Below are 15,453 nucleotides of genomic sequence, written 5' to 3'. Positions count from 1 at the left end.
TCCCTGGACTGAGTCCAAAAAGAGGCTTTTGCATGAAACATGTACTCTGATCTAGCTTCCTTCATGGAGTCTATCTCTGCCCTGGTAGTATGCATCCTCTCAACTATCCATTTGCATCCTGGCCGTCTCTCCTCCTCCCTCTGTAAGGCAACCAATGATGCCCTAGCACCTCTTTCCTTCTCTAGAAGGCTCTGTCTCCTCCTTGTGGCCTCCTCTCTGAAGAGGGAACTAATTTCCTGTAGGCCCTCATCCAAGTCACTAGCTACCCGTCCAGCTGAGAAGGGTCTAGATCTCCAACACTGTGTGCCTGTTTCCCTAAGATCATCCTCATAAAACAAGTGCTCTGGAATCCTGACACTAGAATGGGGTCCCCCTACTCTCTCAAGAAGAAGTAATTGAATCGGTGAGTGGTCCGAGAGGGTCGTGCTAGGTATGATGCCTGAAAGGCTTCCTTTGTCACAAGCCCAATCATCCACATAAAATCGATCAATCCTGGAGAAAGTTCTGGCTCCTATTGCCCTGTCTCTCCTAGAGATTTGAAGTGAGCCTGTGGTCCTTCCAAGCTCTGTTGTGAACCATGGGTCCCGGCCTCTAATCTGGAATAAGAACTCCTCCCAAGAAGCTTGCTCTCCTCCCCTAATGATTTCTGTGCATCTGCCTCTCCTGTCCTCAAGAGCCTCCACCATGTTAAAGTCATCCCCTATCATCCAGTGATCTTTTTTTTTGCAAATAAAATGTGGCTGATTATGATGGATTCAGGGCAGAAATAAAATGTGGCTCATCAAGTGGTCTGCCCTCCCCGATCCAAAGGCGCCACTCCTTGAGCTCCTTCCAAAAAACATAGGGGTCCAATCGCCATGTCTTCCCCAGAAGGCCCACTACCCGAATCCTCCTCCATGAAAGGGCAGCTATCCCCTAATCGTGCTGCCCTCTGTCAAGGGCCAGACGCCCCCCCTCCTGAACGGTGAAGAAAGTCCCTTGCGGGGTGCCGCCCACTCTACTTGCTACTTGTAGGGGGATGCTTGCTCGTGAAAACCTGGTGGCCCATACCTCCCCAGGCTCTATCGGCACTCGTATCCGGGAAACAAGTCACTCCAGAGGTATTGCTGTGTCTATCTCCCTTCGCCTCAACTCCACTCCTCTCTGGCAGCCTGAAACTCGCTGCAGCATCTCCTCGTCCGCCATCCTGTACACCTCCTGCCATGTCCTGATGGTACGAGCCGGGCCAGCCTCCCAACCAGCCCATTGGATGTGGGGGCGCTCGCCAATCTGTGCCCCTTCCCGATCTTTGACCTAGGGGTTCCAGATCACTGCCTGATGGTCTATCTCCTCCTGGCAGCCTGGGGGGCTCTGGATCAGGGCCTTGCAGAGGCCCTGCCACACGCGGAGTATGCTGCGTAGAAAAGGTGATAGGGGGGGTGGTTTGGGCAGGAGTGAAAATCCATCTCAGGGACGGCCTCCACTCACTGCCAAGCCTCGGTCTACAATCCTGAAGACCCTCCTGCAATAAGACCTTCCAGGTTTGCCCTCCTGGTGTGAGGTTGTGGACAACTAGCATGCCCAAGAGGGCCTTACTCTTAAACTCTGGGTCTATGATCCCAAGCCCTCCCTCTAACCGATACCGTAAGATGGTCGCCCGGGAATCCTTGGAGCGGTCTGACCCGGACGAGAGGAAGTTTCGCACTAGGTGGCGAAGCTGCACTACGCAAGATGAGGAAAAGCACCAACACGAGGCGATGTACCAGGCCGTCGCTAGGAAGACCTGGTTAACCACCAGGGCTCGGCCGCTAGTGAGAGGCGAGCCGTGCTCCAGCAAGTCAGCTTTCTCCGAATAGAATCGAGGACTCAAAGAAACTTCTTTGCGAGAGTGATGTCGAGTCCCACTTGGAACCCTAGGTACCGGACGGTCTGCTTTCTGCCCACACATCTAAATCCTAGGTGGATGCCCCACTCCGTGCTAGAGTCCGGGTTTGTGAGGAAGCCAACCGACTTTCGCCAGTTGATTTTCGCTCCCACTACAGAATAGAACACCTCAAGAGCCAGCCTCACTCTCTCCAACATCAACTCATCGTCCTCTATGTAGAGTATTGTATCATTTGCATATTCTGAGTCTAGCAACTCAGTCTTCTCTCTCACAGGAAGACAGAGGCCGCATGATCCGCTCACACGGGACCTGAGGAAGTGAGACATCGCCTTTGCAAAGAGTAGGAACAGGTACGGGGCCAAGGGGCAGCCTTGCCAGACCGATCTCGCCAGCGGAAACTCCTCCCCTCGGCTACCACCTATGAGAACCCTGCTGGTGGCCGATCTATAAAGTGCAGCGACCCTGCAAATCCAAGCCTTGGGGAAACCCAAATTTACCATGGTGCCCTCTAGGAAATCCCAGTCCACCTTATCATAAGCTTTCCCAAAATCCAAGAGTAGTACGATGAGTCTCTGCCCTCTCTGTTGAGCCCACTCTATCACCTCAAAGAAGTTGAATACATTGTCTAGGATACTCCTATCTTGGGCAAAGCCTATCTGTGTATCATGGATGATGTCTGGCAGCATGTGGCGTAGTCGCCTACCAATCATCTTTGCCAGTGCCTTATAGGCCACTGACAATAAGGTGATCAGTCTCCACGGGAAAAGCTCCAATCGGTCTCCCCCTTTTGGGAGAAGATTGATGAGGCCTGCCGAAAGGCTCCCTGGCATCTATCTTGAAGTGAAGATCTCTTGGAAGGTCATCAGTAGGGGGTCCTTCACCACTTCCCAGTAGGTAGTAAAGAAGGCCTTAGAGAGGCCATCCTCTCCTGGGCAGTTCTGCTCGCCGTCCTGTGTATGGAAAGACTCCTCTAGTTCCTTCTCTTTGAAGGCGGCTAGGAGGGGGCGTCCCATCTCCTCTATGACAAGGGATGGGATGTGATCCCAGACCTGTTGCCTACATCTCTGTCCTGTAGCTGAGGTTGCCTCGTGTTGGAAAAGGTGCCTATAGTAGTCAGTGGCAATCTCCATCACCTCATCTGTGCTTGAACGAGTCCTCCCATACTGATCTCGAAGGCTGCGTATCTGCACTCTTGAGGTGTGAGGCTGGTGCACTTGGAAAAACTCCCTGCACATTGTGTCCCCCTTCCGCGCCCAAAAAGTTGCTGAGGTGCGGAAAGAGAACTCAGAGCGCTTGTCCTCTAGGCCAGCAATGGCTGCTCGTGCTCTCACCTCCTGTGCGTGGAGGGTGGGGTTCCCTGGTTCCTCCTGTAGTAATCTCTGCGTGGCTGCAAGGTCCTGCCGGAGCGCTCTCTCCTCCTCCCAGCTCTACTGCCTGGCCTGTATGGCTGCCTCTTAGCAGATTCTGCTCGACTTGGCTAGGACCTCTGCAACCTCCTCTGCGATCTGGTCCCTCTTACCCCACTCCCTAGTTCAGAGCTGCTCTATCTGCCTCGTCACCTCCTCCCTCCTATAGATCGAGCCAGGGATCTGACAGGATTGAGTGTCTAGGGTAGATGCTGGGAGATCTAGTGTCAAGAGAACTAGGCAGTGATCACACAACGTGGTGCCCGCCAACTGCCCAATCTGGCCCCCACGAGAGCCTCCCCACTCTCCCACATAAAACCTGCCCAACCGCTTCAGCAAGACTTCACCTAGCCGCCTGTGTCCCCAAGAGAAGTCCAGTGACCTCTCCCTCCTATGGAAGGCAGGGTCTCTCCAAGCGTCATGTGCACCTACTGCCAATAGAAATACCTCCCATGCCTCCTGCTCCTCCCCGGTCATGCCCTGATACTTTCTGCCTGTGTCCTGTTGGTCCTCCAAAGCCTCCAGGTTATTGAAGTCTCCTCCAAGGATCCAGGAGTCCACCTCTGGGAGTCCATCCGTGATCTCCACCCAGAACCTGCTGCGTGCCCTAACCTCCGTAGGGGAATAGACGTTGAGGACTCCCAGGTGCGAGTCCCTAATATTGAGTCTGATCCATAGAACCCTCCTTGCCACTATTGTCCCATGGTCTCGTACGTAGGCGGTGAGACTCAGGCCAATAGAGGTGCATACACCTCCACTCCTGTCGTGGGCGCCTATGGTGTGCTTCTAGTAAGTGTGCGAGTTGCCCGGGAGTACCTTCCCTACCCGCTGGGCCTGGGAGGGGGTGAGCTTGTGCTCCTGTAAAAGTAAAATGTCGATCCATTCGGCAAGGGCAGGCTGTAATTCTTGCTGAACAATCAACTTGTGGATCCACGTGCCCCACTGTAGTGGAGACTATTCACATTCCAAGATGCAAGGTGTAAGCTCATGAGGAAACCTGCGACTGACCGAACAATTCAGTGTGGAAGCTGCTGATGAGGATGAGAAACTATGGGGCATGCAAGTACGCTTTGCCACCAGTCTGGACGGCAAACTCTAGTCCCCTATGGTGGCCCTTGACTGGACCATAGGGGTGATAGATGCTCCAGGTGGTACAATTAGTGCATCTATTAGCCACACTGAGAGTCGTGACTTCGTGCACTAGTAGAAACGGGCCGCCTGTGCCAAGGGCCACTTGATCACATCCCTCGGAGCCCTCCACTGTGGAGGGGCTCGAAAGATAATGCTCAAGTGTGGGACCTCGGCACTAGCTCACTAGTTAATGTCCATCATGATATAAGGCCATTGCTGTACAAATAATGCTTGTCCTTCTTCCCCCATCCACTGGGAGATGTGGTCCGCCACCTGACTCTTCAACTCCTCCTCTATCTGTGTCGTTGTCCAATCCCCTGAGTGAGAGGACCGAAAGAAGAAAGAGTAGTTTGGTCCATCGGGTGGTGCTAGTAGATGGACTTCCCCCTCCTTGACTTGCAAACCACGAAGATCCCCAACTCTAGAGGTAGTGGGAACACTCCGCACTCTGCAACTCTCAAGTAGGACCACGGGCCACTGCGGAAAAACTCCTGTGGCAGCAGCTGTGCCTGTCTTGGGAAAGTGTGACAGGCAACAGGGGCAGATGAGCTAGTGGCTGCGTGGGAGGGGAAAGACTGCTGGTACGAGGAGGATGTAGGCATGTGTGGCTCATCCGCTGCTGTGGGATGAGCGGGAGTGGGTCTGGGGGGGATCACTTGCAACGGGTGCAGATTAGGGGGGTGCTCGGCAGGGGAGATGGTGGGGGGGAAGAGGGTCGAGGGATGGTGGGATGGTCGGAAGTATGTGGCGGGTGTGTGTGGGGGGGGGGGGTTGGTGGCCGTGGAGGGGGGGGCTGTGGGCCAAGGTCAATGGGGGGAGCCTGGGAGGTGGTGGAGGGTGGGTGTGGGATCTCAGGTGAGGTAGTCTGTGGTGCGAGTGGTGGCTGTGGGGGACAGCGATCCTGCCGGGTGGGACGGGCAGGAGGGGGCTGCGGAGTGCTCTGTCGAGGGGGCGTTGCTCGCCCACTTGCGCCCTGCTGCTGTCAAGGCTGCAACTGAGGCGCTGGCTGCGGCCCCCCCTACCATCTTCCTCTCTATCGTCTCTAGACCCGCATGAAGCCGTCGATGTCCACCTATGGGCCCATCGCCGGAGCCGCCTTGGCCCCGAAACACGTACAGTCTGCTCCGTGATGTCCAAAGTCATGGCAGCGTAGGCACTGCCCTAGTTGCCCAGTCACAATGACCTGCTGCCTAAAGGAGTGACCTCCAGCCTCAATCTCCAGGAACTTTGGTATACTTTTTGTGTCTTTCACGGCCACTCGTACCTTTGGGACTCTTGCAGCTGTCATTGCATCCGCAAAGGAAGCAGGGAGAACTGTGCCAAAAAGCTGACCAAAGTCCTCCACTAACTGGCAGTATTCTATCTTCAGTCCAGGAAACAGTAGGGTGACTGGATGTCTGAGAAAACTGTTGTGGAGCACAAATGACTCCATTGTGAAGCTGCTATACCAAGGAACCATGTAGATGACCCCCTTTGTGGAGGCATAGGGCGAGCTCTCCACCAACTCACGGGCTGCATCCGCAGAGGTGAGTCAAACCATGAAGATCCCTCGGCCCATTAGCACTGCCTCCAAGATCTGCGTTGTGCCAATGCGCAGCGTGGAGTGGAGCCAGTCCCGTAGCTGGGCTCTCGATGGGGAGTGTCCAACGACCAGACCAAAGATCACTGTCTCTTTCAGCTTCAACTCTGTGGCCTGGATGGCCAAGAGCTGTTCCTCAGAGAGGATGATGCGCAAGGTGTTTTATTGGGGGGCACTCATAGAATGCATCGGCGTCTGACCAAAGGTTTCCATTGCGCGTCCCAACTGAGGACCTACCACTCACGCTGCTGCGCTGTCGGAGAAAGGCGGGGGGGGGGGGGGGGGGGGTGGTGGGTGGGAGAAGCTTGTTTACACGATGGGGGAAGTGTTGGACCCTGCTGTAATCCAGCTTGTATCGAGCCGGGGGGGGGGGGGCGGGGACGAGTGTGGAGGGGCGGTGAAATAGATCCTCAGGTGGAAGGGCACATTGTGGGTTCAGGCGGGTGGACATGTTTTCAAATGGGGCAGCAGAATCGTGTCTACAGCGGGGGGGGGGCTAGGCATGCAGGGGGGGGGGGGAGAGACGGCTTGGTGTCGAGCAGGGACTGACGAGGGGGCGCTTAGAGAAGGACGGAGGGGGGGTTGCGCTGCGCGCTGGGGGGAAGATGGGGGGTTGTGTTGGAGGGGAGACGGGGGGCAGGCAGCACAAAAGGCCGGGGGGGGGGGGGGGGGGGGATGGCGGGGAGTAGGCGGCGCATGCCATGGGTCAGCGGGGGGGCACATTATCGATGTCGGGGGAGATGGAGCAGCGGCGCGATGGTAGGAGCCTTACCATCCAGTGATCGACCTGTGGTAGAGATTGATTGAGGGTGGTCCAAAACTATTTCTGGTCTCCTTGGCCATTCGGGGCGTAAATGGCCAACAAACCAATGAGTGCCTCCTCCACTCTCACCGAGATCCATATGGCTCTCCCCGGAATCAGAATACGCCAGTCCTGTATCGACTAAGTCCACTGCTCCCCAATACATATACATACTCCAGCCTGTATCTTGGTAGCACCTACAGCTGCTGCCCAGTAAGTGTGACTCTCACCTGGCAATAGCTTCCCGCAGCATCGGGATATCCTGTCTGCTGAAAGATGGTGCTCCTGTAACATAAGAAAATCAATCGATCCTCCTACTAGAGCTCTGTGCAGATCCTGTAACATGAGGCTCCAGCCCTGCCTAAAGTGACGACCTCTGAAGCCTTGTACATTCCATGAGAGTATCCTCATGAAGTGTGCCTCAACCTCTCGGACCGGTGTGGCTGTACAGCCCATGCCTGCCTCTGCTGCCTCCTAGTATATACCCAATCATGTGTCCTCTCCGCTATCTCTGCTGTGGGGTGTAATGGGGGGAAGTCCTTAGAGTAGGCATTTGAGTCCTCTACCTCTCCTGCTCGCTGTTTTGGGCTATCATGGCTTCCCCTGCCTGCTGTGTGCCGGGTACCTGAGATGGGCTAAGCTCGGGAAGCTCAACCTGATGGAGCAATGGTCTGGGGGACTGTGGCATATCTGAAGCCTGTTGTAGCTCCTGAGAAGCTACTGGTGTCGCTGCCTCCGTGGGCTGAATCACATCCATCTGCAATGCTGCCCGTATCAGTGGCTGTGGGACCTCTGGCTCTTGGGCATCCAGAGGATCGTCTATGGGAGCAATGTGGGGCTGTAGTGGCTCTGCATGGGCTGGCGGCCTGAGGTCCTTGATCACTCTCCACCCTTTCGGCTCTAGGCCCTCGTGCCTCTGCCTCCACCAGCGCGCTCTCTTCGCTGGCGCTGTCTCCTCCTCTGTCTAGCCTTGCATCGTCTCTTGCGCTCTGCATCACTCCTCTGAAGCCTGTTGTAGCTCCTGAGAAGCTACTGGTGTGGCTGCATCCGTGGGCTGAATCACATCCATCTTCAATGCTGCCCCTATTAGTGGCTGTGGGACCTCTGGCTCTCGGGCTTCCAGAGGAGTGTCTATGGGAGCAATGTGGGGCTGCAATGGCTCTGCATGGGCTGGGAGCCTGAGGTCCTCTATCACTCTCCACCCTTTTGGCTCTAGGCCCTCGTGCCTCTGCCTCTAACCAGCGCACTCTCTTCGCTGGCGCTGTCTCCTCCTCTGTCTAGCCTTGTGTCGTCTCTAGCACTCTGCATCACTCCTCTGATGCATCTCAGGTCTACCACCTCCCTCATCCTTGAAGGAGATTTGGCGTCAGCGTGTCTTGGGGCATTCAGCTGCAAGATGTCCAATCATCCTGCAAGCAAAGCATTGACCAAGGAGGCTTGTATAAGAGACTGGCTCAATAAGAAAGCCCCCATGAATGGAGGGAATTCTAATATTCTGGGGAAGGCATTGCAAAGACTCTGTGGGTGTTATCACTCTAACCGATGGGTATCTATGTGGGCCTTCTGAGACTGCGTCAGCAAAGGTCCTATCCCTCTGTATGACGTGGCCAAATGCACTGCCAATCTCAGAAAGGTATGGCGTAAAGTACTCATCAAGGCCCAGGAAAAGAGATGGTGATGGCAATGCCATCTCTAAGCAATGAATAGTCCCGGCCCTCAATCCATCTGTCGAAGTATGCAACTGAGGTCCTGACATCAAGCGGGCTGGTAGCAAGCGCTGCCTCCATCTGCTCGGGTGAGCTGAACTGGAGTTTGAAGCATCCCTTTCCAAGGGGCACCACTTGCGTGATCCTGGCTGGGGTGCCTGTAAGAGCAGACTGGATGGAGTCCTTAAGAATGTGGATAGGCGGACGATCTCCAACCATTTTGCAGGCCAAGGATGATGCTTCTAGGGTTGTCACTCTCTCCCTGAGTGCCAGCTCTGTGTCCGGAGCAAAGCGGATCGGTGGGAAGGCATCGGCCGAGTGTATGCAGGGGGGCTGCACTGGAACCCCCCTAGGGATGGTGGAGGACCGGCTGCAATCTCGGGCGATACGCTAGCTCCATGTGTCGGTGGTGCGGGTGCTTCCTGGTCTGTTGGCGCAGGGTATAGTCACTGGTCTGCCTGTTGGGGTTGTGCGGGGGAAGGGGAGATGGATGTTGCTTGTGCAAGGAATTTTACGAAGGCTACAAGGGTGGATGAGGAGGCTGAGGAAGTGTCCATGGCTGCGAAGCGAGGAGAGAGTGCGGGCAAAGCAGGTTGAGGCGTGATAGGTAGGGCGATTATCTTTAATGGGTTTTATCCAACAGCTGTAGAGAAAAATATATCTAGAACTAACCTCTTGGGTACACTATACTAAACGCCATACTTTATTGTATATCCGATCCCCAAACCATTCTTAGGATTCTGACACGATCCATAAGTCATTCTCAATATCTATCCTAATTGCTATGTCATTCTCAAATCTGTCAACCCTAGGTACTCAGGATCTAATCCCCTAGGCTATTCTCCAAATTCTCTATTGATCCCCTAGCCATTTAGGATCCATGCACAGCCTAGGACATACGTATATGGCCATTTTGTATTTCAAAACCAACTACATGATCCTCTTGTACTAGATCTAGTAACTTATAGGCTCTCCAAACTTTGATTGTTTACCAAAATCCCTCTACATCTGTTAGATATGTGTCAAAACTACTCATACGTAATAGCATGATAACAGTTAGTGGCAATAACAGAGGCATTAACAGAGTTACTATGTGAAGATTGATCTCTCTTGGCCTAACTCCAATATTCTAAAATCCTTCGACTCCATCATATCAAATGCCAGTTTAACCTATAAGAGGTGGCAACATAAATGACATAGCTATCACCAGTTTGCTTACAGGTGTCATATTTTATACAGGATTTTGCATTTATTTTGCATTCATGACTCCATTTGAAGTTTAGTTTTGGACTATCTTATTCCCTCCCTCATCATCAGTTTTACTCCTCCATTCTCCTTTTGTTATGACTATGTAATAAGGGCACAGTGAACTTTTAGTGACTATGACCTTAAATGTTTCATAATGTCTTGGCTTGTGGTTCAGGCAGTGCCTATCTGCCTGTGATATAATTTGTTTTCAAAGAAGGGAGATCACAACCAGTCTCACTACCTAGCATGTATGAATGGCTCACCAGCATGTTGCAACCCTCATAACACAATATATTCATTTTGACCTCATCTATATGCTTAAGGGTCATTGTGGGAAATTGATAATATGGGGTTTCAGCAAGGAATCTAAACCTTTATATAGAGGACCATGGACAAATTACATGGTAGTGTCAAATTTTCCTTGATCCTCACATAGAGATTCCCCATAGAGCTGTCATCCTCAAGGTTGTAGATTGCTTGCTTTGTCTATATGGTTTCTAATCTTTCTTTACTCAGTTCTCATGCAATAGAAGAATCATTTCTGAAGAAGAAAATACTGTTTTCATGTAAAGAGACAGGTAAAGGATAAGAGTCTATCTTACTTGGAGATATTTTTGACCAAATGATATCTTTCCTGTTTACTTCCAGGATTCTCAAGAAACCATTAACAAGCTAAAGGAGGATATGATTGAGCTACAAGCAGAAAAGAATCAGTATCAGGTCATAGATTGTTGAAGTACATAACCAATGAGCATAGTTTACACAAAACATGAAAAAAATAATTCTCCTCATCTTCATTTCTGTTATATATTCTAAATTCCTGAGAACAACATAATTTACAGGTCTCTAGTATTTGTGATGAGATAAATTGCATATTATCCTTTAATCATTGAAGTTGGTAGACCCTGAGCATCAGGTCTCTCCTAGCACAACAAATGTGATACGTTCTTGATTTGAGCATGACACATAGCATATGCATATCTAAGTTGACAATGAAGAGTAAAAATTTATTTCTAATTGCTATCCTTTTCTTTCATTCCTTCACATTCTGGCTTCTACATGCCCAAATTTCACATTGATTCTGTAGTGCTAGACAAACCACTTCCAGACAATGAAGTATTGGGAAAGCTCAAACTAGAACACGAGTTTGTAGAGTGGCCTGCATGCTGCTCTCTCTCTCACTGAACTAGTCAAGCAAACCTCCCTCCCTCTTATCCCCTCTTTGCACATCCCTCATCTGTTTGCATTTAACCTTCTCTTGTGAAACCTTGTGCAAGGGTAAGCAGGAAGGCTTCCTATCTTATTGAATTCTTGAATGCCAAAGTGTCTCTGTAAGGAACTGCTGATGTCCTACAGAATTATATCCCAATCAATATGATGAAATTGTGTGTCCTATAAAACATGATACTTTTGTGGAGACTCATAGGTGTTCTTTCTCTCCATGGATTTCAGTACAAGTTGGAAGAAATCATGACAGAAATGAACCAATTGCTTCAAGCGATACCATCATGGGAAAATTCTAAAGAAATATCAGAATCGCCCATGTTGTTTCTTCTTGAGATGGCCAAACGAATAATGGCTGATGATGCTGGAGATCCTAATTCAAATCTGGAACAATTTTTTTCTCAAGGGTATGACAAAAATGATCAAAATGCCTGGACTTCTGAGGTTGTCCCATCAGTGACCAGTGGTGAAATTTTGAAAGATGCTGAACAAAGGTTCTTTTCAATTTGTTCATCTATATCTGAAAGGAGACTTAAAAGCATCCGAAACCAAGATCTGCTACTACCACTGTCAGATCAAAAGAACAAGGTTGTGTTTATTTGTTGTTGTGTTGCAATGTTTAGCTTGGATGAGGCACTTAACTTTTGTTTCTCTTACACTGAAACTTGTCTCATTCAGGAAAATTCTTTTGCTGATACTAGGCATTCATGCGCAAATACCCCTGCAATAATCAAACAGTACCTCAAGACCATACAAGACTTGGAGATGAATTTGGCCAAGAAAGATGATGAGCTGAGGGAAAAAGATGAAGCGTTAATGGAGGTCAACAATGATCTTGCAAGAGATGATAAAATTTTTTCTGAAAAGGTTTTTCATCATTTCATTTTCCTTTATCATTTGCTTGAAGCATATTTAAAGAAAGTTCTCTATATTTGTGATAAGATATAGCATCAATGTTTCTCTACTTTTGCGATGAGATATAGCATGTGTATATACCAGACACAGCAGCCAGCCAGAAGTGGTTTTATCTTTTGCAATGCATATTGAACAATATGACATCCATTTTAAAAAATAAGGCTTTGAAATTTGAAGTACAAAAGAAAGAATGTGTACCTTAGCAATCTTGCTTTCACCTCTTCCATTGAAGAGTTCAAAATACTCCCCCATGACTGCTTATCTTGCCACCTTCATCTCAGAGCCCCTTTTCCTTATGCTCAGTTATGTCCCCCTCTACCTCCCTCTCCCCAGCCGTACAGCCGAGTGCAATTCCACGATGACTTGGATAGCAGATATGGTCCAGTGTCTTGGTCGACCCTCTATTTCCAACATTCATACCATTGTAAAATTGCACCAAGGTAAGACAAGGCATTGTAAGTTGGTGCAAGATCCAAGGAGTGTTATATTTGGTCTGGTGCAGGACTAAGGTAACAGATTAATCATGATATAATGACATATTTCAAGAAGTTAATAAAAAGGACCCATTTCACTTATGCAAATGATAAGTTGAGATTACCACCTCCTATGTCTAGATCGGTATAGCCTGATCCTCACCCTTTGTGCTTACTAGATACCTTGGTCTCTCTTGCAGCCTTTGGGCAATGGCAACATCTCCAAACTAGAAAATGGCTACGAAACAAGTATTTAGATACATGATATAACCATGCCAAATTGGTAGATCAGTATATATCGAATTTTGAAATAAATAACTTGCAGCAAAATAATGAGCAAGCATTTAATAAGACAGGTGAGTGCACAATATACATACAAGATTAGAAAATGGGGGAACAGAAATGGACACACCAACCTATAGGGAACAGAGTTTCTGCATTTTTAGGCTAGGAATGGCCATTTCTTGTGACTATGGATTTATGGACTGAGTGAGCTATTTCAGAAACAAAAAAAATTTCTGAAGTTAATCCAAATGACACAGGTCAAGGCATTGTTCCAATCTAAATCATCAAGATGGAATGTAATGTGCTTCCTCTATTAGTTGAGTCACTATTTTAGACAGTAAAAAAAAATGAATTGCCATAGATACATGAGCCTGTCTTCCTGTATAAGCTTGGATCTACCTCTCTTACCTCACTTGGGCAAGAGAGGTATTTGCATCAACCTGTTACTTCCTCATGCCACGAATGCTTTGGCTGCAGTTCAACTGCTATTTCCTGACTAATGGCCACATCCTAGTATGGCATACATGAGCAGCATAATAAACCTCTCTTTCCATGACTGGTTGAGGCTGGTTGAGTTGAAAGCATAGTTGCCAGGAGTTTCAGAAACAGGGAAACGGAAACACATTTCAGACCACAAGCTCTAGAGATCTAGAAACAAAGTAAGGCTACAATCAATGTAGAATATGATTCAAGGGTTTTATCCTTGTCTTCTCAAAGATGGATTCATCCATTATAAATATTTGAGTTTCATCCTTAAGATGCAATGAAGTGATGCTGATTAGGATTCCACAAGGATTCTTGTAGTTCATAAAGAGTGATTGTTTATTACTGTGGTGAGGCAATTAAAGTGGATCTCACTTCTCTTGACCCTTCAATGCACAAAAGTTCCACTTTCTTCATGCTAACTCCAAAATTAGGAACTACTTCAAAGACACATAAGCTTCCTACATAGAGCAGTTGATTTATCACATCTATTGGAAGCAGGTTAGGAAGACAATCTCTAAAGAAGTGTTTTAGTGTGAACTCTAGATTTGAGCTGAATGACGCATTCATTTTTGCTTTGTCCTATCAGACCTGATATTGTGTCAATATGTACACTGTTGGTTCTATAGGTCTTATGACCTCTGATGTTAATTTGACTCCTTTCTATAGTAAACTAATGTTGATGTAATGTTTCTACTATAATCAAATCTTTTTAGAAATAATGCTTTGAAATCTTTGATTCTTCAGATGCAAGAAATTAGAGCATTGAGAAAATTGACCAGGGAACTCTCAAAGGAAAAACAATGTCTTCTTCAAAAAGCTCAAATGGATGCAACCATCATTTCCAGTTTGTCACATGAGGCCTTGGTAAAGGAAGATGAATTGGCCAGATTGCGGGCGTCACTAGAAAGCAAGCCACAAGAGTTATCCATTGTTATGACCCCTGATAATGTGACTTTTGACCAGAAAGGACCGCTTAAAAAGAACTCAAAACTCAGACCACCAATGTTTAACAATGATGATTCCTCCCATTGGGAAAAGGTGTTTTTTTTTTGCAATGCCTTTAATTGATTTTGATGTTCAAGTTCACTGGGATCTGTACTGCTCTGTGTTACTGAGTACTTAGATTATGGAGAGGGGCTGGACAGGTTGCCTTTATTCTTAAACTTTTATGCCTGTTTTTGATACTTTCATGTTAGCCAAGGGGCTCATATGAAAGCCTTGTCTTACAAAGTGATATAAAGTGTAAGCCCTTTCTACTTCCACTAAAGGAGTAGTAAATCATGCCAATTGTATTTTAATGTTCAATGCCAATTCAAACATTCCAATGTTTTGTCCAATATTTGACTTTTGATGGTAAAATCATAATGAAAAATAAGGGTGTATTCGTTAGGAAAAATGGTCAAACTTGCAAGTAAGCATCACTTTTATCAGATCGTGGATCATGGGCATCCAGAATGCAATTCTAACAGTAAGCACTTCAATCAAAGTGAATATGCAGTAGGAGCCTTGTATAGGACAAGAATGATACATCATAAGATAACAAGAGTGATTCTGATATAAGGGCTGTGTGGAAAGCCGATGAGGAGGTCTGTAATGCTGAACCATGCGTGGCTTTAGACAAACAGGCGTCAGAGTCCCATCTATAAAAAAAGCACCTCTGCTTATTTTTTATGTGCTTAAAGTAACCCTGTAGGATGTAGTCACTCCAATCTCATCAGAGCATATAGATCATATCTATCTAAATCTCAATGAGGGTCTCTACGCTAGATGTGCCCTGAAATCAAATGCATGCTGCATCTTGTAGACCATATGAACCAAGCAATAATACTAACAATCAAGTTCCATCTGTGAGACAATGTCTCTCAATCCACTCTGTCTCTGAGAATTTTGGCATGGGGATCATGCTCAGTTGCTATGCAAATATATGAAAAAACTAGCTCCCTTGAATATCCTCATATATGCATGCTGGACCTTTGTCCATGACTCAAGCTGTTGTCCCCCAATTCACTATCATTTTCTCAATTATAACATGTAAGACCATCTTGAGGGCTCTCTTCCATTTACCTTGGATTAGGAGATCCCATATACAGTATTTCTGTGTCCCCTCTAACTATCTATATCTAGTACAAGCTATTGGGAACCTACCATAGCCAAGCCATGTGCCAATTGGCAAAGAAAGTTGCAATATCCCAAGATGTGGCTGGACTCTGATCTCAAGCAGTTGTTGAAGTATCACAGCTCAACCAAAAAACTTCCATCACTTGATGCCCCAAGATGTGGCTGGAGTCTGATCTCAAGCAGTTGCTGAAGAGAAGTGCCAGAACTCAACACAAA

The 15,453-nt window shown here is 48.1% G+C and overlaps 1 protein-coding gene across 1 annotated transcript in view; it reads left to right on the top strand.

The window, feature by feature from the left end:
• The window catches only part of LOC148033448 (uncharacterized), a 242,715-nt gene that overhangs the window by 133,803 nt on the left and 93,459 nt on the right, over positions 1 to 15,453 (top strand). Inside the window, exons 11-14 of the mRNA XM_087681371.1 lie at positions 10,385 to 10,456; positions 11,189 to 11,548; positions 11,639 to 11,827; positions 13,864 to 14,157. Coding sequence (XP_087537497.1) covers positions 10,385 to 10,456; positions 11,189 to 11,548; positions 11,639 to 11,827; positions 13,864 to 14,157 — 915 coding nt within the window. The remainder of the gene's footprint in view (positions 1 to 10,384; positions 10,457 to 11,188; positions 11,549 to 11,638; positions 11,828 to 13,863; positions 14,158 to 15,453) is intronic.

This window comes from Lygodium microphyllum, chromosome 7, assembly GCF_053477565.2.
Source record: "Lygodium microphyllum isolate KBCC chromosome 7, Lygodium_microphyllum_v1.1.10, whole genome shotgun sequence".
Taxonomy (NCBI): Eukaryota; Viridiplantae; Streptophyta; class Polypodiopsida; order Schizaeales; family Lygodiaceae; genus Lygodium; species Lygodium microphyllum.
The sequence above is the reverse complement of the archived record's forward strand: the minus strand, read 5'-3'. Positions and strand labels throughout refer to the sequence as shown.